This window comes from Simochromis diagramma, unplaced genomic scaffold, assembly GCF_900408965.1.
Source record: "Simochromis diagramma unplaced genomic scaffold, fSimDia1.1 OVJJ01000313.1, whole genome shotgun sequence".
In the NCBI taxonomy this organism is placed as follows: domain Eukaryota; kingdom Metazoa; phylum Chordata; class Actinopteri; order Cichliformes; family Cichlidae; genus Simochromis; species Simochromis diagramma.
The window spans coordinates 1,257,263-1,284,556 of record NW_024387372.1 but is presented as its reverse complement, the minus strand read 5'-3'; the positions used below and the strand labels follow the sequence as shown (position 1 = coordinate 1,284,556).

Sequence of the window (27,294 nt, the reverse complement as noted above, 5' to 3'; positions counted from 1 at the left end):
TTGTAGGTTATTTTCTTTCATGCTTAGCACTGTTGTCCAGCTATGTTTGTAATTACTTTTCGTGTTGAATTGTTGAATAAAAGTTTATTTATATATCCCTCTCTTGCCCCTCGTCTATCCTTCAAGCTCGGGTCCTCTACCAGAGGCCTGGGAGCTTGAGGGTCCTGCACAGTATCTTAGCTGTTCCTAGGACTGCGCTCTTCTGGACAGAGATCGTGGATGTTTTTCCTGGGATCTGCTGGACCCACTCGCCTAGCTTGGGAGTCACTGCCCTGAGTGCTTCGATTACCACTAGGACCACTGTTACCCTTACCCTCCACATCCTCTACAGCTCTTCTCTGAGTGCCTTGATACTTCTCAGCTTCTCATGTTCCTTCTTCCTGATGTTGCTGTCATTCAGTATCGCTATGTCTATCACTATGGCTATCTTCTTCTGCTTTTCTACCACTACTATGTCCAGTTGGTTAGCCACCATGTGACGGCCAGTGGGCTGGCCTTGTGTTTTGTTTTTTCTTTTACCTGTTTCTTGCAGGTAGGTGGAGCTGACCCAATTAGTGATGCAGCACACCTGAGAGGCCAGTCCCAGTGTATATAAAGACACCTTGACTGAACCAGGGTGGCTGGCTTTGGTGCTATCGCTCGCTGTCTGGCACCCATTTTGTTCATTTGGAAGTTTCAGTTATGGCTGTTATGTCCTTTACATTGTCTTTAATGTTTAATGGGGCGACTGTGGCTCAGGGGGTTGGGAATCGCATCTGTAACCGGAAGGTCGCCGGTTCGATCCCTGGGCTCTCTGTCCTGGTCGTTGTGTCCTTGGGCAAGACACTTTACCCTACTTGCCTACTGGTGTTGGCCAGAGGGGCCGATGGCGCGATATGGCAGCCTCGCTTCTGTCAGTCTGCCCCAGGGCAGCTGGCTAACTGTAGCTGCCTCCACCAGTGTGTGAATGTGAGAGTGAATGAATAGTGGCATTGTAAAGCGCTTTGGGTGCCTTGAAAAGCGCTATATAAATCCAATCTATTATTATTATTTAAGTTGTTTTACCTTATTTTCATTAAATATGTCTTACAGCCTTTAAAAAACCTGTGTGTGGTCTCCCATTTGTTTGTCACTTCCTATGAGTCGGGTTGTGACAACCACCAGTTTGTCCAACTGTATCTGTATCTGGAAGTCCCACAGGATCTTAGCTCGGTCATTCTCCACCACCCTTGGAGGCGTCTCCCATTTTTACCTCGGGACTTCCAGGTTATACTCGGCACGGAAGTTCCTGTACACTATGTCAGCCACTTGTTTATGGCGTTCCATGTATGCCTTGCCTGCTAGCATCTTGCACCCTGCTGTTATGTGCTGGATTGTCTCAGGGGCATCTTTACACAGCCTGCACCTGGGGTCTTGCCTGGTGTGATAGACCCCAGCCTCTATGGATCTTGTGCTCAGAGCTTGTTCCTGTGCTGCCATGATTAGTGCCTCTGTGCTGTCTTTCAGTCCAGCCACCAATAGGATTTCTGGACGTCAGCCACTTCCTCTATCTGGCGGTGGTACATACCGTGCAGGGGCCTGTCCTTCCATGATGGTTCCTCCCCTTGCAACTCTTTCTTGGGTTTCTGCTGCCTGAGGTATTCACTGAGCACGGAGTCAATCGTGGCCATTTTCCTGATGTACTTGTGGATGTTTTGTTGTTTCATCCTGGACTCTGGTACTGATACTCACCAGTCCTTGGCCTCCTTCCTACCGCTTAGGATACAAGTCAAGTCAAGTCAAGTCAAGTGGCTTTTATTGTCATTTCAACCATGTACAGTGGTACAGTACCGAGTGAAATGAGACAGCGCTCCTCCGAGACCCTGGAGGATACAGACACAAGACAGTGCAATGGAAATGTGTGAAATGCTGAGTATTGTGCAAAAGTAACTTGCTGTCTCAGGGCTTGCAAAATTTCAAAATCCCTGGTAGCCCTTCAGGCAGGCACTCTTCAGTTTTCAGTTTTTTCAGGGACTCTGTCGCTGAGCCATGTTTCTGTGATAAAAAAGACGCAGCAGTCTCTAAATTTCGGCTGCGTGGTCTGCTGGAGTCGGATGTAGTCCAGTTTATTGAGAGGAAGATGGATGGAAGAACCGGTTGGCTTGGATTTGCTCTTAGCCTATTACGGACTGCACCACGCTTGATGCACTTCCGCTTCCTCACGCAGCGCTTTCGGCAACATGTCCACTGGCCACCAGCATCAGACGATGAAGGACAGAAGGCCCGATTTCCATAGCGCTTCCAGTAGTTCCGGGTCAGTTTTTGTGTGATGCTTGTAATTTAGAAGTGTTTGCCGTTGGTAAACATGAACACCGATTGTTCTGGTGTCCATGTGGCTCAGAGGTTATCATGAAAATTCGATAGAAAGCACAAAAGTACAAAAACAGCACAATTTGGTCTTGAGTGGCCGCTGCTGTTCCCGCGCCACCAGTGTGCTGCACTTGGGGTGAAACATGCATGGTAAGGAGCTTCCTTGTCTTGATGTCAGTGGCGTCTATCTCCTCCTTTGGCCAGCTTATTATCCCAGCAGGGTACCTGATCACAGGCAGGGTGTAGTTGTTGATATCCTGGATCTTGTTCTTAGTGTTCAGCTGACTCCTCAGGACTGGCCTGAACCCTCTGCAGATACTTGATGGTAGTAGCTTTCCTATCGGCCTCTTTGTGGTTTCCATTTGCCTGTGGGATGCCCAGGTACTTGTTACTGTCCTCTCTGTTTGCACTGTTGTCTTCTGGTAGTTTGATCCCCTCAGTTCTGATTGCATTCCCTACACTTCTCCAGTCTGAACGACATTGCGGTGTCTGTACGTTAGGTGGTAGAAAGGAGGCCGGGGACTGGTGAGTGTCAAAACCACAGTACAGGATGAGACAAGGAACATCCACGAGTACATCAGGAAGATGGCCCCAACCAATCCCGTGCTCAGTCAATACCTCAGACAGCAGAAACCCAAGAAAGAGGAGGAAGAGGAGTAACATTAATGGAAGGACAGGCCCCTGCACGGTATGTACCACCGCCAGATAGAGGAAGTTGTTGACATCCAGAAATCCAACCAGTGGCTGGACAAAGCTGGACTGGAAGACAGCACAGAGGCACTAATCATGGCAGCATAGGAGCAAGCTCTGAGCACAAGATCCATAGAGGCATTCCATTTTACTCCAGCTCTGTCTAGCTACTGGTAGGACTTCTGGATGTCAGCTACTTCCTCTTTTTGCTGGTGGTACATACCGTGCATGGGCCTGTCCTTCCATGACAGTTCTTCTCCTTGTTCATCTTCTTCCTTGGACTTCAACTTCCTGAAGTATTCACTAAGTCATGCAGTCAGTTCTGGCCATCTTCTTGATGTACTGATGGATGTTTGTTTTCTCATCCTGGACAGTGGTTCTGATAGTCACTAGTCTTCGGCCTCCTTCCTTTCACTTGATGTACAGTCACAGGGTGGATTCATAGCACCACCTTTCTGGACTCAATGCAGTAACACTTTCCGTTCTTCACTGGTTGCAAACTAAAGATGCATCCACAAACGGATCTGCAATTAGAAATCAATTAGTAAATCGCCATGTCTGTCTTACTGTTCCATGGTGAAATGTCAAAGCTCATCACTAAATAGGTAAGTGGTGCTGCCTCTGCAGCTATACAAGCCTTTTCATCCCATTTATTTATATAGCGCTAAATTACATCAACGTCACTTAAGGAGGCTTGATATCTTAATATAAGATGCTTCAGTTATGCAGAACGTTACTCCTTCTTGTCCTCGAATGGACTGTGGGTCATCAATGACCTTTCCTTGTTGCATCTTTTTCAATTCCTGCATCACCCCATATGTATGTACTTCAACAAATCATGTTTTCTTAACCTGTGATTCTGCTTTCCTGTTTCCAAGTCACTCTAGTCTACAATTTCTTCCATGTCACGACATAGCTGGCTGGTGGTATCAAAGTCTCCCTCCTTTCTCCTGTTCCGCCAGCTCTCAGTCTCATTATAGTCTTTGTGCTCTCTCCTAGCTAACAGTGGCCTTGAACCTTAATGCAGACTCTCTTTGTTCGTCCTTTTGCTTTATCACAGGCCCTTTGTTCTTTCTGCCTTATTGCATGCTCTGGTCCTGTCCCGGCCTTCAACAGCCTTCAACCTTAACACAGGCTCTTCTTTCTCTCCTGACCTTTGACAAACGCTAAGCCCTTGCAGGCTCTGTGCTCTCTCTCCTCTTTGCAAGCCCTATCACACTCTCTCTGCTCTCCATCGGCCATCAGCAGCCCCATGCCTTAACCCAGGCTCTTTTCTCTCTTGTCATGCAACTTTCAGCCTTTTGCAGACTCTCTGTTCTCTGTTGGCCAGCAGTTGCCCCAAACCTAATGCAGCTTATCTCTCACCTGTTTCGCAACTTTCCACCTTTGCAGGCTCTCTGTTCTCTGTCGGCCATCGGTGGCCTTAATCTTCTCTCTTCTGTTTCTTATCGTTCGCTTGCTTTTCTGCTGGGCTCTAGCCTTCAGTGGCCCTAACCCTTAAGGCAGCCTCTCCTCTTGGGACTGCTTTTGCCAACTTACAGGCTTTTCGCAAACTCTCTGTCTCTCTCCTGCTGAACATCAGCGCCGGGCCTATCAAAGGCCCATTGTCTCTATCTTACCTCTAGTCTGTCCTCACATCTCATTTCGGTTTCTCTACACCAAGCTTGCCCTCGAGCATCGTCACAGGCTCATTCTGCTGCTCTACCTTTTGCTCTCCAGACCCAGTTTCTAATGTAATGTGGTGCTTATGCATGTTATGCCTTTCCCTGTGCCATGCATTACCGCTAACGTTCATGTGTTCCATTAGGTCAGATCTCAATGCCACGGTAAGATTGATTTTTTTTCTTTGGGGGTCATGCCCTAACTCTTATCATTGAGGGGATTCAGTTGTGTTGTCCTACTGTGCTGGACCATCAGCATCTAACCCATTAAATACCACAAACTGAATTCTGTACATCAAGAAATCTATCAAAACCATAACTTTAAACTGAAAGCTTCATTCTTTTTGCATTCACATATTGGTGTGGTTGACATTCACCATCATAATTTTGAATTTGAGAGTAACAGTCTGCATCTCTCCCATAGCTGTGCTCTACCCCAAAAATAAAAACAGGAATGTGTGTCTTTTTTAACTGCACTGCAACTGTCTGTTATGTCACTGGACACATTACTGTGTATGTAATACATCTAGTAGAGCATACCATGGCTCTTGGACTGCAAGACTGCAAGAATACTGATGTAATGTTGATGAAAGAGCAGAAAGCACTGTCTAGATAGTGATCAATATCAGTGAGACAGGAATGTCAAGACATGTAGTAGTATTTGTTCATACAAGAATAAAGTTTAAGGTGAAAATAAAAAAAGGAATTCAATAATTTGTAATATATTTATATTATATTTAAAATAGACACATACAGTCAGGTCCATAAATATTGGGACATCGACACAATTCTAACATTTTTGGCTCCATACACAGCAATGGATTCCAAATGAAACGAACAAGATATGCTTTAACTGCAGACTGTCAGCTTTTATTTGAAGGTATTTACATCAAAATCAGGCGAATGGTGTAGGAATTACAACAGTTTACAAATGTGCCTCCCACTTATTAAGGGACCATTGAAAAACTATTGAAAAACAAAAGTTGTATCCAAGATGGCCGACTTCCAAATGGCCACCATGGTCAAATCAAATCAAATCAAATCAAATCACTTTTATTGTCACATCACATGTGCAGGCACACTGGCACAGCACATGCGAGTGAAATTCTTGTGTGCGAGCCCCACAAGCAACAGAGATGTGCAAACACAGCAACACAAACGAGCAAAATACAAGAATGGCCGACCTGAAACTAATAAATATATGTACAATATATAATAGTGTATGCATTTCTGGATGTGTATACTAAATATTTTCCTACGTGTGTGTGTGTGTGTGTGTGTGTGTGTATACACATTTTTACAAATTAAATAGTAAAAAAAAATAAATAAATAAAAATAATAATAATAATAATAATAATAATAAAATATATAAAATATACAGAGTTGAATATGTGCAAAACAAGTGGCATTTATATACAGTGTGGAGTGCATAATGTTGAAGTTCCAGTAGTGAAGCTGAGGTGTCTATGACGTGTTCAGCAGTCTGATGGCCTGGTGGAAGAAGCTGTCTCTCAGTCTGCTGGTACGGGACCGGATGCTGCAGAACCTCCTTCCTGATGGAAGTAGTCTGAACAGTTTATGGCTGGGGTGACTGGAGTCCTTGATGATCCTCCCCGCTTTCCTCAGGCAGCGCTTCCTGTAGATGTCTTGGAGGGAGGGAAGCTCACCTCCAATTATCCGTTCAGAGCACCGCACTACTCGCTGGAGAGCTTTGCAGTTGTAGGCGGTGCTGTTGCCATACCAGGTGGTGATGCATCCAGTGAGGATGCTCTCAATGGCACAGTGATAGAAGGTCCTGAGGATGCGGGGGCTCATGCGGAATCTTTTCAGTCTCCTGAGAAAGAAGAGGCGCTGCTGCGCCTTCTTCACTGTTTTGTTTGTGTGTACTGACCATGTAAGATCCTCAGCCAGATGTACTCCAAGGAACCGGAAGCTGCTCACTCTCTCCACAGCAGCGCCGTTGATGGTGATGGGGGTGTGTACTTCTCTGCACCTCCGGAAGTCCACTATCAACTCCTTTGTCTTTGCGACGTTGAGGGTGAGATGGTTGTCTTGACACCAGTGGGTCAGGGCGCTGACCTCCTCCCTGTAAGCCGTCTCATCACCGTTGGTGATAAGACCCTACCACTGTAGTGTCGTCCGCAAACTTCACAATGATGTTGGAGTTGTTAGTGGCTGTGCAGTCGTAGGTGTAGAGTGAGTACAGGAGAGGGCTCAGTACACACCCCTGTGGAGCACCAGTGTTCAGTGTGATGGGGGATGAGGTGATGCTGCCCAGTCTGACCACCTGGCGTCTGTCAGACAGGAAGCTAAGGATCCAGCTTGCAGAGGGAGCTGCTCAGTCCTAGATCCTGCAGTTTCCTGTCCAGCTTCGAGGGAACGATGGTATTGAATGCTGAGCTGTAATCTACAAACAGCATCCTCACATACGTGTCTCTCTTCTCCAGGTGTGACAGGGCAGTGTGTAGTGTCAGGGCTATGGCATCATCAGTGGACCTGTTGTGGCGGTATGCAAACTGTAGAGGGTCCAGTGAGTCGGGTAGTGCAGAGCAGATGAAGTCCCTGACCAGCTTCTCGAAGCATTTGCTTACGATGGGGGTCAGGGCTACAGGTCGCCAGTCGTTCAATGAGGAGATGGTGGAGGATTTGGGTACAGGGACGATGGTGGCCATTTTGAAGCAGGCTGGGACTACAGACAGAGAGAGGGAAAGGTTGAAGATGTGCGTGAACACTCCAGCCAGCTGAGCCGCGCATGACTTGAGGACGCGGCCGGGAATCCCGTCCGGACCAGTAGCTTTGCGTGCGTTCACCTTCCTGAAGCACTTCCGCACATCCTCCTCAGACACAGTGTGCGCACTGACGTCATCCGCGGTGCGCACACTGTCCGGTCTCATGGTGTTCGCTGCGTCGAATCTAGCGTAGAATACGTTTAGATCCTCACACAGAGGATCTAAAGGATGGTCACCACCCATCTTGAGGAGTTTGCCCCCTCACATATAGAGATTGACAGACCATGTGACTTTCGCGCATTCAGTGTTGGGAAGGTTACTTTTAAAATGTATTCCATTACAGAATACAGATTACATGCCCCAAAATGTATTCTGTAACGTATTCCGTTACGTTACTCAATGACAGTAACGTATTCTGAATACTTTGGATTACTTAATATATTATCATGCTTTTTACAACAACGTGAATGTACTATTGCTGTGTGATTTATTACTATTACTGAAGGTCCGCGACTCCGAACTGTAGTAAAGGGACCTCTGACTAATATGGCGGGGTCCCTGTCGGCTCGTAGCCGAAAAATAGCTTTACTTTGTAGTGTGGGTCAACTTTTCTTGCGAGAGACAGAGAGAGGCGTTGAAAGGCTGCTCCAACGGAACTTATTGTTTTCGGAGGAAAACACGAACACGGCGTACAGTCGAGTCTTAATAGCTTACTTACAACTGGGCTCGTCAGGCTCTCTTCTTGGCTGCAGTGGTTATTATTATATTTACATGCTTCCAGCTCCCGTTTTTTACTCGATGACAACTCGTACTTTTCCTTTTTCTCCCTCCTCGCTCACAGACCCATAACGTCCATTCTCCCTGCAACACCGACTACACTGCCCATGATGCTACATTCTTTAGAGCTATGCTTGTAGCATTCTGCCTGTTAGCTTAGCACAACAACAACAACAACAACAACAACGAAAAGGCGCTCTCTCACCCAGGAAGCACACAGTCGCAGAGAGAGAGAGCGTCGCCCTGTAACCATGGCAACCGTAACGCTGCCGCCTGGAACAACAGAACGTAGCTGTCAAACAAAACCCAAACAGTCCTGACCCGCGACAAAATGAAACAGGAAAGTACCGCAGTGTAATCCATTTATTTCAACAAAGTAACTGTATTCTAAATACCACCTTTTTAAACGGTAACTGTAACGGAATACAGTTACTCATATTTTGTATTTTAAATACGTAACGGCGGTACATGTATTCCGTTACTCCCCAACACTGCGCGCATTGCATGCCGGGAACTCGTGGTAAAACAATCCAAGTACCGCATCAAATGCAAGCATTTGCAGCACCGCAAAACGTTCATTCTCCGGTTCCAATTCCTTCTTGCTTTTTTCTTTGCCCCCCAAAAAGGTATGTACAAAACGAAGGAGAACAATACCGGTCCATACAAAGACAGACTTGATGAAAAGTCAAAGAAAAGATACGAGGAAAAAATCAGTCGAGTGAAAGGGTCAGACCCTTACGAGCACACAGAGTGGACAAAAGACGTTAGCGTGCTGCCCAACTTTCACCACGCTCAGATTTATAATCACACGGTTCTTGGAGTGAGTGCATACACTCGTGAAGTTTAGTAACTTCAGGTCACTGCAACAAGCCCAGGTACAGTTTACCGACGAATGGGTACAGGACCTTGAAATGTACCGCGTAGAACGAAAGACCATCGTACGAACAAAGGTAAGATTTACCAGTCTCACAAATCGTCGTCATAAATACACATTCGTTAATAGGACCTTTGAGCTAAACGGTAATTAATTAGTAGTGGAAATAATTTCTGGTAGCATTACAGAAATGTAGCAGTGACAATAATATTGTATGCTGTAATCCTACTGGGCAATTAGTGATACAAAACAACTGTTTTTATCACCAATTATGATAAATTACGTAATAACTACAACAGCAGACTGACCTTCGTGTAAATGCTTGGAGCAGACTAACCTGTGAGCTGGAGTGTTCTGGGACGTTATATTTGGTCTTTGAATTGCTGCAATCCAGGCCATCCGTGGCTCTTTGTCACTTCGGAAACATGGCTCGAACAATTTCTCTTCAACGACGTAATCCGATAACAACCGATCTCTTTACCCGTCGGCCTCCCGTGGCTGTCATGCGACCGGCTATTGCAGTTAATAATGCAACAGCTTCTTGACATTTTTTGTGTTTCTTTTTATCGCTGTGTAACTAATTTCAATTGAAAGCCTGCATGCGCTAGTACCTCTTGCCACGAGTTCCCAGAATCCTTTGCGGTCTTACCCCTGAATGACGTCACATTTTCAATCTCTACACTAATGTGCCACAAACAGGACTTTAATATCACCAACCATTCCCATTTTATTACGGTGTATCCATATAAATGGCCCACCCTGTACATGCAACCTAACTGTTGGTCTGTCAATGTTGGCTGTCCTGGATCAAAGTTCAGGCCACTATTTCTCAGTCCAATGCTAAATATGCCAAACAACATTGTTGCTGACATCTACCCGGCCATTTGTTTCAACCAGGGGACCGGGTCTGGCTCTCCACAAGACACCTGAAACTTCATAGTGAATCCAAGAAACTCACTCCCAGGTTTATTGGCCTGTACAAGATCACAACCACAATCAACCTAGTCACTAATCGATTAAGTGACCAGACCCTGTTTTCCACACGTCGCACCTTAAGCAACGCATTACCTAACCACTTTCACTGCCGTGTTGGAGTAATCAGCACCCTGCAGCACCAGGCAGCAAATATTCCCTCTAAGCCAGAAGGAAAAAAAAAATATTAAGAAAGCTCTTAAAACATGTGGTCGCGTTCAACACCAGTTGTCTGCCATCTACAATGCCGTTTTGAGACCCCTTCTCAGCTGCTTTAAAGCCCATTCGCACCTTTCGTCAGGTGATCTCAATAGGTTACATGATAGGGCGATGGACAGTCCCACAATGGCTTCACTCGACACCTCTGTTGATAATCACCCATGCCCTTTTAAACACCTTGGCTCTACCATTTGCTTTTAGAACTGAAGACGCTTTTTGGATGGGAGGTGAATTGATTGAGAGAATTCCAGTCGCTTTTCTTTCCAAGCTCTTTAGATTACCATGACCTGGATGAATGAGAACCTACACAGATATTTGCATGAAATACTAAAATGTCTCAGTTTAAACATTTGATGTTTTCTATCTTATATTGTGAATAAATCTGGGTTTTCCAAGATTTGAAAAACAGTGCATTCTCTTTTTATTCTTATAATTGAGTCCTAACATTTTCGGAATTGTTTTTTTTATATGGTAAAGCTGTAACGGTTCTGGTGGCATGCTCATGATTACCAACATGAAACAAGGGAAAAAGAAGCAAAAAAAAAAAATAAACCTCTTATTGTGGAGGAGGGGTTTGTGTGATCTGTGGTTTGTATATGAAATTTGCCCCCAGTATGGTTTTCCAAGGCCAATTGGTCCTGCGTGAGTGATGAGACCAAATGTGATTCACAAGATGATGACAACAGCAACGAATCATGTTACCTCAACTGTATCAAGGTTACCAAGACCCCCACTCATTTTTCACATGTTCTGAGGAAAAAATTTCCACAAAAATACATCATGTTTGTTGTGCGTCTGTGTTACACAAGTATTACAGAAAATTCAGAATTTCAAATTGTTTTCTCACAACACGTTCAATGTGTAACAGACTTAAAAGTTAGGGATGTGGCTGCTGTAATAGATAAATAGGTGGTAGCACAGAGTGTAGTACCCAGTTGCTGTCTACAAGGCCTCATCTATAATCCACTGGAGAATTTTAATGGAATTGTCTTGTGCAGTTTTATTAATGTATCAGTCCTAAACAGTAGAGATATGTGTGCATTGCACTCATACAATTTGTTTTTACAGCTTGATAACAAAGCTTGGTCACACTGATAATTTACAAACTCGAAAACTTGAAAATGTGGAATCCAAACCCAGTGGGTGAAATGATGGTTTCATCTTTTATAGTCTATGTATGTTACTCATGCTTACTCATCTCCCTTTGACTGCCACACCAAGAAAGAAGCAATGGAAAAAGCCTTATGTGCTCACCCATTTGGCTGAGCAGATTGATAGCTTTAATGTTTAAACATGGTGATAACCACAACCTGAAGAAATGAACTATAAATGAATTCTTGTAATCATTAAACAGTCAGTATAACAAAATGTATGTAATATTTGAATTACCTTCCATAATTTGCTATAAAAACCCTAATCTTTCCTGCACGTTGTGTATAATGTGTCTCTACACTGCACAGTTATAGGGGAACACAAAAAGTAAATCTGTAGAAACTATCTACACCCTCACTTATCTTAACTGCACTACTGTATAGCTCTGTGTAAATAATCATTCTGTACATTCGATAATCTTTAATCCTACAACTTGCATAGTTCCCATTTCTGTATAGCTGTATATCTCAGATTCTGTAAAGTTATTTATTTCATATTCTGTATAGTTTTTCATATTTATATCCTGTTCATAGCCTGTACATAGCTTGTACTCACTACAGCCTGTACATACTTATAGTTATAGAATATTCACAACATACTTCATACCGTGTACATTATAACATACCATAATAGACCCATTTCTGTAATATACTCACATATCTATATTATTGCTAATATATATTGTAATATATCTATATCACTAAAGCACTTCTGGATGGATGCAAACTGCATTTTGTTGCCCTGTACCTGTGCATGTGCAATGACAATAAAGTTGAATTCTATTCTATTCTATTCTAAATGGTAAATGAACTGTTTGTCATATAGTGCTTTTTCACTGTACCCGAGCACACAAAGCACTTTATACAATATGCCTCACTTAGCCATTCATACAAGCACTTTCTGTATGCTCAAGTGCCTCCTATCTGACATTCACACTCCAATGGATGCATCGGAGACCATATTGGGGTTAGTATTTTGCCCAAGGATAGTTGGCATGAAGACTGGAGCAAGCAGGGGAGGAACCACCACGGAACAACCAACCCTCCACTCACCTCCAGAGTTACTTTAAATTCAGTATAAGATGATACTGAACCTGCAAAACAGCTGGTTAATCAAGATTTCGGTAACTCAACAAGAGAGAAAACCCAAAAGATGCCTTACCTTTTCATGGTAGTAGAAACTGTATTTGATCAATTAAGTTTAGACTACCTACTCTATCATTTACTCTGAGCATTTAGGTTTACAGTATGATAATGATGAAGTAAGATATGATTTGCAGTTTAATCAACTGGTGACTTGACATATTAAGATGTCACGGTGGCCTTTTTGATTTGTAGCTGTAACTCTCTGTTCAATCCTCCAGAAAATATTTTGCAACACCTTAACCGAGTTTAAATGTTAGTTTACATGACGCACAAAACACTCTGCTCTACTGTTCCCCTACAGCGAATCATAAAAACAACTGGTTGTTTCTGTGACAATGAAAGCAAGTCTGGTCCTTGCTCTCTCCAAGACATTACACGGTATATTATCCACAGCTCTAGCTATTAGCCTAAAGGTACTCCATTTCCACAACAGCATAACTGGAATGATTTCCTGAGTAGATAAACTGTTGATAGGCCAAGATCTCAAGAGTAATTACATCATGTTTTATAGTACATAATCCAGGAGAAAATGATGAGAAGCCAGATGAAAGTGTGCATCAATCAAATGTAACAAACCCAATTATTGTCAGCCCTCCCTCCTTTTCTTTGCTGTTCACAGCCATCACACATCTCCCCATGACTCAATCCTGATATGGCAATTACAGCGGTGGAGAGTCTTTGCTAATAACTACAATCCAATCACTTCACAGCATGTGCGGAAAGAAAGAAGACCTGTGATAAATAATGACAACCCGCAATTTACTTGATATTGTTATTTTTACACTTGCTTCTTCGATATCAGGCTCATAAATGGCTTTAATGTGAATTTCTTCTTAAAATTTCCCTTTAGTGCCATGGTGCCATCACACGGCAGACTCTGTGCTGTCTGTGTTCATAACCACAGCCACAGGCATAGACTTAGAGGGGGGACTTTTACAACGTGTGCATTTATGCCCCACAGTAAAAACATAAAAGAAGCTTTGAAACAAAATGTTTCAAGATTAATCAGTAAAGCAAAACGTCCTCTGATAAGAGAGGTCTTCTTTGGCAACGAGTCATTTTTACCTCCAAAATATGTGAATTATAAGAGATAAAACTGATGAACCTTTGATGTTAAATGTAAATATATGAAACACAGATGTGGTGCTGTGACATTAATCAGCAGCTCCACAGCATTTCCTCTAATCCCGGGGTTAATAACCGCATAGGAAGAAATAGCAAAAAAGAGAAAGGGGTAAGTATTTTTTCTTAATCTCAAAGAGGCTTAAAACGCATGAAGCCATTTGTTTTTGCTAATAAACATTACGTCATCTGTCCTTATTGTTTTCAGCCAGCCAATAATATTTCTGATGAACATAATTTCTAAAATGTATACAAGCCGTGAACATGAGCAGAAACACTGCTGAAACACAAATAAGCTTTTGACAAGTTAATAATTTTAGAAGTGTAGAGGTGCATCATGAGCACAAAGCAGGTTGACCGCCCTGCCCTCCAAGAAAAGACAGATGTGAGTTGATAATTGACAGTCAGCTCATGACTCTTATAGCTCGAGACAAGCTAATAAAAAAGAAGAAACAAAAGAAGAGTGGTTTTTTTTGGGGGGGGGGGGGTAGCTTTTCTGTGTGCTAACATGGAGGCGTTAATATTAAATAAGGTGTGATTAATTAATGAAAAGATTTGGGAGCAATTATTTCAAAGTGAAAGAGAAGAGCTTAAGGGCCTCTGTATTTGTTGCACCTGAATGATTTTCATGTATTCCATTACATAGATAGCAACATTTTCATGACGCCTGTGCCCATGAGCACAGGAGCCATGTAATTAAATGTAACTGAAAAATTACACGAAATGTTTCGTTTCCAGATCCTCGTGTATCAATAAGTCTCTTGTTTTCATCGGTATTAAAATTACTTAAGCACCATAATGAAACACTAATGTGAGTTCTATAAATACTAAACATAAAACACTGAAAGTAGATTTTTGTTCACAATCATTCAGTCTTGAAAGACGTGAAAGGATCTGTGGAAGCTGGGGAGAATGTAATGGTGCCTGCCACATCATTCAGCGTGTCTGGTTTGGCAGTCAATCAGTGATGGTCTGAGCAGGCAGATCCACTGAGGAATGCTCAGATCTCTCAACCCAGCATCATGGCAAAGGATGCAATTAACACGCCAGTCCACTGTGCCCATTTCAAGCTTTATGTCTCCATAGCGTGACATGGACACCCATGCGGAAGCTGCATTAATGCATGCAGAAGCTGCAGCTGGAGGAGATAATGTATTCAAAGCCAAGAGGTTGTTAGTGATCAAAAGACATATGAAGTACATGCGAGGGTCATTAATCACCAGAAACTATTACCTTGGCAGCTAATATGTATTTACATTTTAATGCTTTCCTGTGATTATTTTCATGACTTGAAATAAAATATCTCCCTCTGCTGTTATTGAAGCTCACTGTAACTTACTGCAACTTCTGCATGCTTGTACATTTCACACTTTGCTGTGATACTAAGTTGAGATAGTAAAATACTTATGGGCTCAAATTGTCATAAATATTTTGCACTGGTAAATCAGAATGCGTATATTTGTGCATCTGTAGATAAGAATTTGTGTGTGCGAAAAAAAGATTTGTGTGCGTGAAAATATTTACATAAGTTACAATTTTTTTTTGTTAAGGTCTGGTTACAGATACAAAGCAAAAAAAATCCGTGTGAAACTCTGCACTCAAGTTTCAACTCACAAGTACGAATTGTGAGCCAATTTTTCTTCCTTTTAGCTGATTGGTCAATGTCATGTCAATCACAACTTTATCTATCCAATGAGAGAACAGATGGGTCAATGTCATGTCCTCTGAGTGCAGAGTTTCACAAGGATTTTCTTGCTTTGTATGTGTAACCAGACCTTAACAAAAAGAATTTGTAACTTGTGTAAATATTTTTACACACACAAATCTTTTTCTTATCTACAGATGCACAAATACAAAACTGATTTACAAGTACAAAACATTTATGACCACATTTTGAGTGCTGCGTGGTGAGAGTATCCAAGCAGTTCCTGGAGGATGAAGGCATTGGAGGCTTTTTTGAGCCTTGCGCTTTCAGTGTCTGCACTGACGTTCATATTAGACATAACAACGTATTGTGTCATATTGACATTGTGTCTTGACAGCACACTATATACTAATTGATAAGATGAACTAATGTACTCAAAAGTTTTAGGCTAGCTCCACACGTACACGGGTATTTTTGAAAACTGAGATTTTCCGTTTTCATTTTTAAAAAATCCCGTCCACACGTAAACGCCAAAAACAAAGGAAAACGATGCCGGGAACATGCCAAAGCAACAGGTGTCGATATATTCCTAACCGTGTAGAAATGGGTGAGTAAACAAAGATGGCGCATAGAAGCAGAGGGTCAGAGGGCCCGGTGGCGCCAGTGTCCGGCAGCCTCGCCTCTGTCAGTGCGTCCCAGGGCAGCTGTGGCTACAATGTAGCTGCCATCACCAGTGTGTGAATGGGTGGATGACTGAATGTAGTGTAAAGCACTTTGGGGTCCATAGGGACTGAGTAAAGCGTATAGCGCTTTACTCAGGCCATAATACATAATACATAATACATAATACATAATACAAATACAGGCCATTTACCATTTACCATAGAAGCAGAACTGAGTCCTATGTTTGGAGGACAGTAACTGTGTGTGTATATGTAAGTATTTAAACACAGCAGAGAGTAAAATTAACAGTAACAGTGTTTTGTGTAAGTCCACCATTGTAGAAATTCATTTCACTGAAACAATAACGTGGCGCACAGTGTGACGTCAAAAAAGACGCACACCTTTGACGCTGCGTTTTCTCCATTTTCCTCGTCCACACGTAAATGCAAAAACGCAAAAACTGAGTTTTCGAAAATCTCCACCCTGGCAGGAGTTTTTAAAAAATTGCGGTTTGCAGTGACCGAAAACGCTGTTTACCTGTGGACGAAAGATGCAAACGCATAGAAAAATCTGCATTTCCAAAAATACCCATGTACGTGTGGACGCAGCCTTAGTAAGATTTAGCGATGTGTTTCAAAGCACACTTGTTATTGTGTAGTAAGCTATGAGGAAGACTGTGCAATACTGTTCTGAAAGAGCCAGAAAAATAGACCAGAGAACTCTGAATGATATATTTCTCCACAGGAGGCATCATGTTATACAGTCCTAAGCTTAAGATCTCAAAGAAAAGTAACCATACCAGTATAGTAGACACCACCAGGGATCGATTGGACAAGGAGTCAGAGACATTAGTTGTCTTCCCTTTCTGGTTGTCTGTCATGTTTAGGCCACTCGGAGGGTCCCAGGTACCAATCTGTAAACAAATATTTAATTAATTCTTCTTCTGTTAGAAGGCAGATAGAGTACATGCAAAATCCATTGGTACAGAAAAACATGAGAGCATGAAGTGTTAGATTCAAAAAACAAAAATGTTTAATGAGTTTTATATTACAGAACAAGCAAAGAATAATAGTACAGTTAACATAAGATTTATATTAAACAACATCGTCCCCAAAATAAACAAATATAGATTTAAAAATAAAATAAAATAAAACCAATGCGAGAACGAAAAATAAAAATGACAAAAACAAACAAACAAACAAACAAAAAAACAAGTATCATTTTCTAAATTAATTCCCTTCATAATGTCTGAGAAACTCAGTTAAATGTAACCATATTTCTTTTAAAATCTACTCCCTTTCCTCTAACAATATAAGTAAGTCGTTCCAATACAATACATGATGCCATCTCCTTCACCCACATATGACTTGAGGGTAGTGATGGTAAATTCGATTATTTTTACTGAATTGAGTTTGAATGAGTCACTCGCCAAAATGAATCGGTTTTTTTGAGTCATTTGAGTCACTGAGTCAGTTGCCCAGAGAGTGTAAAAATTTACATTTTTACTCAAACTTAATTTGTTTCTCTTTTCATGTATATTCTACTGCTAAGATGAGTGATTGACAAAGAAAAACAACTATTTTTATAGAGCAAAAAAAATAAGATTTCTAAAGGAAACATTTATTTTATTTATTTTTATTTTATTTTATTAGTATTTTCCTCAAATGTGTCAAATATATATTTTCTCATCAAAATGTCCACTGAGCTGTGAGCCAGGGGGTGGTAATGCTCCTTAATGTTGGTTGTCAACCAAGAAGAAGAAGAAGAAGCTGTGAGCCAGGAGGGAGGGGGTGAGTAACTCAAATGTGCTGTTAGCATGTTAGCAGAGCGATGCTACTGTGAACAGAGGAGCTATTGTCTTGATGTCTGTGAAGGTTCTCAGTCATCCAGGTCATCATAGTCAAAGGAGCTTGGACAGAGAAGCGTCTGGACTTCTTTAAGTTGCTTGAAGACGTTTCACCTCTCTTCCAAGAAGCTTCTTCAGTTCTAAGGTCAAATGGTGGAGAGTCCCAGATTTAAACCCAGTGGGAGTTTCCCCCCTGATGATCCTCTAATCACCTGAGCCAGGGTGTGAAAATGGGTGTGGGTCACAATCAGCCAGAGTTTCGGGTGAGCTCATTGTGAAACCTGGCCCCACCTTATCATGCGAATTCCTGAGATCAGATGGCCCAGGATGTGAGTGGGCGTTAAGGCGTCTGGGAAGGATCTCAAAACTGGATTATAGATGGCAGACAGTTGGTGTCGTAAACCACCGCCTCTGTTCAAAGATGGTCGCTCACAGTGGACATAGATGACTTCTTTCACTCCTCTTTCAAACCTCTCTGCCCAAAATGTGAACATTGGCATCCTCGAAAGAGTGTCCTTTATCCTTAAGATGCAGATGGACTGCTGAGTCTTGTCCTGTGGAGGTGGCTCTTTTATGTTGTGCCATGCGCTTGTGAAGTGGCTGTTTGGTCTCTCCGATGTAGAGGTCTGGGCATTCCTCGCTGCACTGTACAGCATACACCACATTGTTAAGTCTGTGTTTTGGAGTTTTGTCTTTCGGGTGAACCAGTTTTTGTCTGAGCATGTTGCTGGGTCTGAAATGCACCGGGATGTCATGCTTGGAGAAAACTCTCCTGAGTTTCTCTGATACACCGGCTACATAGGGGATGACAATGTTGTTGCGTCTGTCCTTCTTATCCTCCCTCGCTGGTGTCTGGTCTTCTTTTCTGTGCCTCTTTGCTGACTTTAAGAACGCCCATTTAGGATAGCCGCACGTTTTGAGTGCTTCCTTTACATGTGTGTGTTCCTTCTTTTTCCCTTCAGGCTTAGAGGGAACATGTTGTGCCCGGTGGTGTAGGGTCCTAATTACTCCAAGTTTGTGTTCCAGAGGGTGATGGGAGTCAAAGAGGAGGTACTGGTCCGTGTGTGTGGGCTTCCGGTAAACTTCAATGTTGAGGTTGCCGTTCTCTTCAATGTGCACAGCGCAGTCCAGGAAAGGCAAACAGTCGTCCTTTGTGTCTTCCCTGGTGAACTTGATGTTTTTATCCACAGCGTTAATGTGCGCAGTGAAGGATTCCACTTCTTGTGTCTTGATTTTGACCCAGGTGTCGTCCACATATCTGTACCAGTGGCTGGTTACTCTTCCTTTGAAAGAGCCAAGAGCCTTCCTTTCCACTTCCTCCATGTAAAGGTTGGCTACAATAGGTGACACGGGGGAGCCCATGGCACAGCCATGTTTTTGTCTGTAGAAGCCTTCGTTGTATTTGAAGTATGTAGTGGTGAGGCAGAGGTCTAACAGTGTGCAGGTCTGATCGGGTGTGAAGTTGGTCCTGTCCTCCAAGGAGCTGTCTTCTTGTAGTCGTTTTCTGACAGTCTCCATGGCCTCCGTGGTGGGTATGCAAGTGAAGAGAGAGACTACATCAAAGGACACCATGGTTTCATCTGGATCCAGGGTAAGTTTCTGGACCTTGTCGGTGAAGTCGGTGGAGTTCTTGATGTGGTGTGGGGTGTTCCCCACGAGAGGAACAAGGATGGTAGCAAGGTGTTTTGCAATGTTATAAGTGGCTGAGTTTATGCTACTGACTATGGGTATGAGTGAGACAGCTTCCTTGTGGATTTTAGGAAGTCCGTAAATGCAGGGTATGGCATCCCCTGGGTAAAGGTGGTGATATGTGAGGCGGTCAATGATTTTGTCCTTTTCAAGATCCTGAAGGCAAGCTATAACTTTCTTTTTGTAGCTGCTTGTGGGGTCTCGCTTTAAGGCTTCGTAGGTATTGTTGTCACTGAGGAGAGTAGTGATCTTTGTGTGGTAATCTGTAGTGTTTAGGACCACGGTGCATCTCCCCTTATCAGCTGGTAAAACAGTGATGCTGTGGTCTTTGCTCAGGGAAGCGACGGCCTTCTTTTCTTGTATTGTGAGGTTGGACGGAGGGACTTTGGCACTGGAAAGGGTGGCTGAGACTTTCATCCTGATTTGCTCTGCTTCTGTCTGTGATAATTTATTAATCCGTATGGCGGTTTCTGTGGCTGAGATGAGGTCCACTGTGGGCAACTGTTGCAGAGAAATGGCAAAATTGAGTCCTTTGGCTAATACTCTCTTTTCAGGTTCAGTGAGATTCCAGTCTGAAAAATTCTTTACCCATTTCTCCCGACTGTCTTCCGGTGTGTTTTCTTCTCTGAGTTGTGTAGGTTCAGGATGAGGAGTGTGTGTTTTTTAAAGCAAGGTGTGAAATTTCCTGCGTTGTCTTTCTTTTCCTTTAGAGTGTTGGGCCCGCTGAGCCTTGTCCACAAACTTGTAAACCTCTTCTAAGATTGGAGAGGGTAGAAGGATTTCCAGTTCCTGCAGAGTCTGGCTGATCTTGATCTGGAGGGCATCTATAGTGAAATGGACCTGTCTTATCCTTTCGCTTAAAAGCTGATTTTGCGCTCTCTGTAGAATCAAGTCTGCTCTGTATCCCCTGACAGTGGATCCAAGGCGCAGGCTCTTAGGAACAGCTCTGCTTTGTCTGCATCTTAGGTTGAAACGGAGATGGTTCCTCTAATCTGCTAGTTTCCTTGATTCCCTTTCATACTCCCGCACCAGTTCCAGGGTGTTCCTCCCAAAATGTACGGCAATATTGTCTTGATGTGAGCTTTCTACTCAGGGTTTTTCCTTCCAGTCCAGAGCAGAAATGTTTCTGTTAAGAAACTGGCTGTTGTTTTTTTCCCCACAATTTTAATTATAAGCTAGATATATTTCTACTAATGAAATTAGTTTGCTAACAGCAACAGGGATGAGTCAGTGAATGACTCATTTGGGCCTTTGAATTATGATTCACGAGTCAGTAAAGTGATTCTCGAGTATTGAACGATTCGTTTATGATTCGCACGTCACTACTTGTGGGTTCATCCATTTTCTTCGAATACAAACATATTAAGCGCCTGGCTTGCAGGAGTCCAAAGTCAATTTATTTTAGCTGTCTGGAGCTAAAATCACAGTTCTTTGGATTTATACCCAACACACACATTTTTGCTTCAACAGGTATATTTACTCCAACAATCTTAGATAGAGTTTGCGTGACTGATTTCCAGTACTGCTGTAATTTTGGACAGCTCCATGCACAGTGAAACAGAGTGCCCTTCTCGTCTAAACATTTACTGCAACTATCTGGGATGACAGGCGACCAGCGATTCAGTTCTACTTATATTGGAGGAGTTTCATCCTTGTATTAATTGATTGCCTTTGAGCTTTTAAACATGCAGTTTCCCAGTCCGCCTCCTGTATCTCCTCTTGGATGTCAGCGTCCAACTTGACATCCATGCATCCAACTTGTCAGGTGGATTCTTTATCATGTGTTAATAGAGCTGTATAGAATAAAGAGATACGACCTCTACCCACCGGCCTTTGAAGTATGACATTCTCCAAGTGTGATAATGGTGGCTCAGATACAGTCTGTTTATATTTTGACATAATGAAATGTTTAACTTGTTGATATTTAAAAAATGTTTTTGGGGATGCTGTATATTTCGCATAACTGATCAAATGTAAGAGGGTTGCCATCCTTATAAAGATCTGCCACCTTCTGTACACCTGTATCTGCCCATCTTTTGAAACCCCCATCGGCTCTTCCTGCTTTAAAACATGTGTTGGCCCAAATAAGTGAAAAACGAGAGATAGAAGACTTATCTCCCAAATACTGATGGGCCCTATACCAAATATCTATTGTGTTTTTTAAAAAAGGGTTATTGCAGAAAATAAATACAGATTTAATTGAAGATGTGTTACTGATATTTGTTCAATTTGTATCCAGGTCGGGGGTGTCTGAGTGGAAAAGTGGCTGAGCGCGATTTTGCAGACCAGTAATACAGTCTAAGATTGGGTATTTGTAACCCCCCTCTTTCATATGGCAGGTACAACAAGCAAAGTCTTAGTCTAGGTTTTTTGTTATTCCAAATTAATCAATTAAAGATACTGTTTAGCTTATCAAAGAATTCTTTTGGAAGAGGCAGAGGAAGTGGCTGGAAGAGATATAAAATAATGGGTAATATGTTCATTTTGATCATGTTTATTTAATGACTTCACATCTTGATATGTATTTATAAACTATTCTGCTTTCTTTTTGGAATTTTTATCTTTTCTTGTTCAAGAAGAATCAGAATCAGAACACTTTAATAATCTCTAACAAGAGTACCAATTATCAATTTATCTTTGAAACTCGTTCAGTGTGAGAAGAAAAATAGCAAAAAAAAAAAAAAAGAAAGAAAGGAAAAGAAATAATAATAAAATGAAAATATTTTTTTCCCCATTATCAGGAATGGCTCTTATAAACAATAGTATGAATGACATTCCTGGCATCATCACTCTGTTAGAAGAAACTGATGCCGTAAACTCAGAGAAAGACTTCAGGAAACAGCTAGAGATAACAAACCAACTGTCATGGTCTGGCAGTCCTCGCTGGTCAACCTTCCTTTGTGATGGCTCCCCTCGCGGTCCCCTGCTTCCTCCTTTATGTGTACGTGTGTGTGTATCCAGCGTACCAGTTTATGGGCATCACCAGGCCGGCAGGTTTTTCCCATACTGAAGTAAGTCTCACAGGCTGACGCCGCTCATCCTCGTCAGTGGGCCTCTACTTAACCCTGTTGCCGAGCTTCAGTCGACAGTGGCTCGTTGAGTTACGTAGTCAGTACATCCTCAGCTCTGAGGTGAAACTATCTTTGCTGGTGTTTGTTCGTCACGTCTTGTTAGGAACCTGGAGAGGAGTGTGTCCCGGGAGCAGAGTGTGGGAGTTTTCACCATTCACGCCACGTACCGCGAGCACTGTTCGGGAGTCGGGAGCACGTTGACGGAAACAATCACACATTGTTCATATTCTCACTGTAAATAAACGCACTCTTTGACCGGAAATTTGGGTCTCCTTGCCACAAACGCTGACACAAACATTAGCTCTTGCTAATGTTTTGTTAAAACTTATTTATTATTAGGGCTGGGTATCGTCACTGATTTCTAGAATCGATTCGATTCCGATTCATAAGGTCCTGAATCGATTCAATCCACGATTCGATTCGATTCGTTTTGAATCGGGGAAATTTTGCCTCAGTCAGAAATATTATAATTCAGATCAGTACATTTACATATTTTTGTATCTATAAAAAGGAAGCTGACACAGGCAAGACTTTATCAAAGGTGTGAGCGTCACAGCAGAGGCCTTTGTGTCAAAGTAGCTGAAGATAAAACAGAAACACATGAAGGTGATTTTCCTGGCCTGGATTTTATAAAAATATTCCCCAGTACATCAAAAATGAAAGAAACCAATTAATCAACATACGAACATCACCTCTGAAGTTACAGCAGTTTTATTAGACATGGCTAAGCATTTTGCATTTTGCATAATTTTAGAAAGTTTAAATTTGTTCAGTAGCCTATTGAAAGGCAGAAATTAGGTTTTCTTTTTGGAAGTAAGTAAAAGGGAAAAAACCATCAGAATCAGCGAGCTGTCGGCTTTCAGCCCCGACCGTGTCCGTGCCGTCTGGTGAGAAAGTCACGTCTCACTGATTCTGATCCGCGGGTCCGCGCTTTGTGTTTACGTCTTTGTGCAGAAGCCTGTACCTGCTCTCATTTACGGTTTTAAATGTTTGGTGGTTGTTGAAATTTTGTGACGTTTCACCTGAGATTCTGGAATTTCGGGCAAAATACATTTATATAAAATAATCGATTCAGAATTTTAATGAATCGAGATCACGTTATCCAAGCCAGAATCGATTTTAATCGATGAATCGATTATTAAAACCCACCCCTATTTATTATATTTATTATACAGCAACTATAAGTACGCAAAGGTACTTGGTAACACAAGTGTCACTACGCACTGCTAATTTTTGTTGCGCAGCCTGTGTACCAGTTATGTGCACCCCTGTTTATTGTATTTATTATACAGCATAATAGGATTTTCAGTATTATACAGGGTTTATTCTGGCTGTATTTCAAAACACTTTAAATGTAGATGCACTTTGTAGAGCAAAGTGAATGAGGACAAATTCAACACACGTGAACTTGACAGTAATTAGAGCTGCAGTGATATGTGTACAGTGCCAGTTCACAATCATAGTCATCTCAATGTGTTTTATATAGTAACGTTAATAGGGAGGAATAAGAGGACAGGGAAGAAAAGAAGGAAAGAGGAAGACAGAGAGATGACAAACAACAAGAGAAACAAAACACAAAGAGGAGAGTATATAAATGGTCATGACACGCGGGACCAAACGCATGTTTCATTAGGAAGTGAAAACTGGAGAATGTTTCCACTTTAACCTTTTGTATTGCAACATTAAAGATATGCATTTAATGTGAATGCAACATCTGCTTCAGCATAAAAGGAGCAAGTTTATGTTCTGCAAAATGTCCTTGAAGACAATAAGACTTTTTTTGAGTAGTACCAAAAGGTATATTAATGTAAAATGCTGACCTACCTCCCCCTGTTTCCATTCTGGTTACCTACTGACAATAATGTACAGCACCACTATTACACATTGGCAGTAATGTGAACTCTCAGCACTGTCGGTGGGCACTTTTCTAGAGTTCCACAGGGAGCAATGTTAAAAATGATCTGGATCAAGTATGTGGCCTTTTGGATGTTGATGGAGGACAACACTGAAGGCAGAGCGTTTGGGGAGAATGCTGAAGAGAAAAGCAGGAAGAAGAGGTCGGCACAGCTATCAGATTATGCCTCAAGGCTTCTTGTGTTCTCTCATCTCTCCCTCAAGTCTCCTGCTTCACCCCAGCACCTCCCACACTCCACCAACCTGTCTGCCCTGAGCATCAGTAAAAGGGACCACAAATACTCCAGCCACACACTCTTAGGGGCACTTCTGATGCGCTGATGCGCTGTGTGAGGGCCTGAGATGGGTTTTGTAATTGCAAATCAACTCTTTAATTCAGGCTTCGTGAAACTGGAGGACTTCTGAGAGGTTTTATTAATGGGGTAAATTATTCATAGAGGCACAGACACACACGGTACACAAACCAGAGGTCAGGAGCTGCTGAGAGGCAAGCGCCACCGAGGATCCTGAAGTGTGAAGTGTTTGCAGTTGCATGCAAGAATATAATTTTATTATTTGTATCAGCAGCGTTGGGGGTTCTCTTCTCACAGATAATCTCATGAATCTTAGATTGAGTGTTGAATACTGGAGAGATCCCCGTGAGTCAGTAATTATTTGAAGAAAAAGAAGAAACGATTACAGTCACAATAACTCTCTGAGTGTACTGGATGAGTACTGTTGAACCTGAAAAGTTAAGTTCAAGTTTAACAGTTAGAGAATAGCGTTCTGATCATGGTTGTAGCATGGGAAGCTCAGATATTGTTGTCCTTATTTTAACATTTACAACACTTAGGTGTCCCCAAAACAGACCAGTGTGACTGCAGAGGTTCAACAGTTCAGACACATTCATGAAACCAGTGAGTTAAACAGGTGACCCAGACACAGTGTGTCAAACAAAATCAAAGGATGAGGGCGGCATGTGTCTGTATGCTGACTCAGGCACAGATTTAAGATTAACATCATCCTCATCACATCTCTAAAATGCGTTAGTGGTTTAAATCAGTGAGTGTTGTGAAGTTTCCTAAAATTAAAATGGGGCCACTGCTTTTTGTAAACTGGTGTAAAAGAAGGTGTTCAAGCTGCTCAAGCAGCTGGATATAATCTGATAGTGGTCTTAATATGAAATATATTTTAATTCAAAGATCTTTTGAATTCATCTTCAGAAGATTTTCATATACTGCTGTTGTTTCAAACATAACGCTGTTCAGAGTTAGCAGTTACCCCCTGCAATTTTGTGGAAACCACAAATACCCTCCACAATTGCGTGTTTTTCGCAGTGATATATAAATATTGTTTTCCATGTGTTTTATTGCTAAATTATTAAGAAAATTTACTAAATAAATTGTGGGCATGAAGGTGTGAATGTGTCTTTAGATGTCTGTCTTAGAGATGGCACGATACCACTTTTTTATGTCTGATACCGATATCATAAATTTGGATATCTGCCGATACCGATATGAATCCAATATAGTGTTTTTTAATCAATAAAACTGTTTTTTAAATATCTTGCTGCATTTTGTATAAGTTCATACTCAAGTTTAAATAAACAACAACACTAAAGCTATTCTGTTATACCTGTATGCAAAAAAACACACTACACCCAAAATATTTCATAGTTCAGCAAAACTGATCAATCTAATAAACTTAAACCTGCTCCATCCTCCCTATTCTGGTATTTTAAAGAGCACTTAGCAGAAATATTAAGCAACCTAACTAATAGGGTTGCAAACTCCCAGCAAAAGAAAATAGGGAACCACCCCCCACCCTCCGCCTCATGGTGCTTAATCGATGTAATCAAATTTAATTTGATGCAGGTTGAAAAACAAATGCACAGAAATCAATTATTTTTCAAGAATAATTAAATAGATTCAACATCTTTCTTCAACAGAACTGCAGACTGCACAGATGGTACCTTCCCAAAGGAAAAAGTACTACAGCTTACTAGGGTATATTAGACTTAACAGTTACTATATACAGTAACGGACTTCTATACATTTTACATCAGATTAAAACTTTGGGTGTAAGATTCTGATAATTATTTATTAAAAGCTCGACATTTTAAATGAGAGTAAGAAAGAAAAGTATGTCTTTGTGCCCCCTTTTCCCTGTTCATGCCCTATCGGCCCCCCTGGCTAAACTTTGCTAGATCCGCCCCTGCACAGTTACCAGCGTCAGCTGTAGAAAAAGATCCTGGTGTAGAAAGTAATATTAAATACATTCTAACAACAGCTTATCAAGCTTAAACGTGCTGCTGTTGTTCAGCCGCTGGTTTCCTCTTTCTGGTGCAAAGTGGGACAAAAACAAAGAAGAGAGACGATCAGCTGATCATTGATCAGTTTCATGATTGAAGTAGCAGCAGGAGAGAGAGGGAGGCAGTCGCTCCATATATCGGTTGTTAAGCTTAACGCGGGAATGCTTTACAAAGATTCAGAGATGAACTTACACACTTGATTTACTTCTCTCTGGGATATCTTCCTCGGAGATGAAATGCTGGTTTGGTAGCGAGGCTACAAACACACACAGCCGCTCTATAACGTGATGCACACTGCTGCGACGTGCTACGGTTATGAGCCGAGTTACGCCGTGCAGCAAGTTTTGTGAGGTGCTTTTTTGATATTTAATGGATCGGATTACATTTTTTATTTCTCCCCGATATCCGATCCAGTAATTTAGGTCAGTATCGGACCGATACCGATACGTAATATCGGATCGGTCCATCTCTAGTCTGTCTCTCTCTGTTAGCTTTACTCCATAGGGT

At 42.0% G+C, this 27,294-nt stretch overlaps 1 protein-coding gene and 1 long non-coding RNA gene across 5 annotated transcripts in view; one reads left to right on the top strand and one right to left on the bottom strand.

The window, feature by feature from the left end:
• Window positions 1-27,294, bottom strand: part of LOC120719346 (glutamate receptor ionotropic, kainate 2) — a 330,887-nt gene that overhangs the window by 91,820 nt on the left and 211,773 nt on the right. For all 4 annotated transcript variants that reach the window (XM_040008464.1, XM_040008466.1, XM_040008467.1 and 1 more), the window contains exon 10: window positions 16,777-16,890. In XM_040008464.1, the coding sequence (XP_039864398.1) occupies window positions 16,777-16,890 (114 nt within the window). The remainder of the gene's footprint in view (window positions 1-16,776; window positions 16,891-27,294) is intronic.
• Window positions 489-27,275, top strand: LOC120719348. The gene is made up of 5 exons (XR_005692664.1): window positions 489-616; window positions 5,780-5,789; window positions 13,422-13,426; window positions 16,004-16,006; window positions 27,261-27,275. It is a non-coding gene; the product is annotated as an uncharacterized LOC120719348 (long non-coding RNA).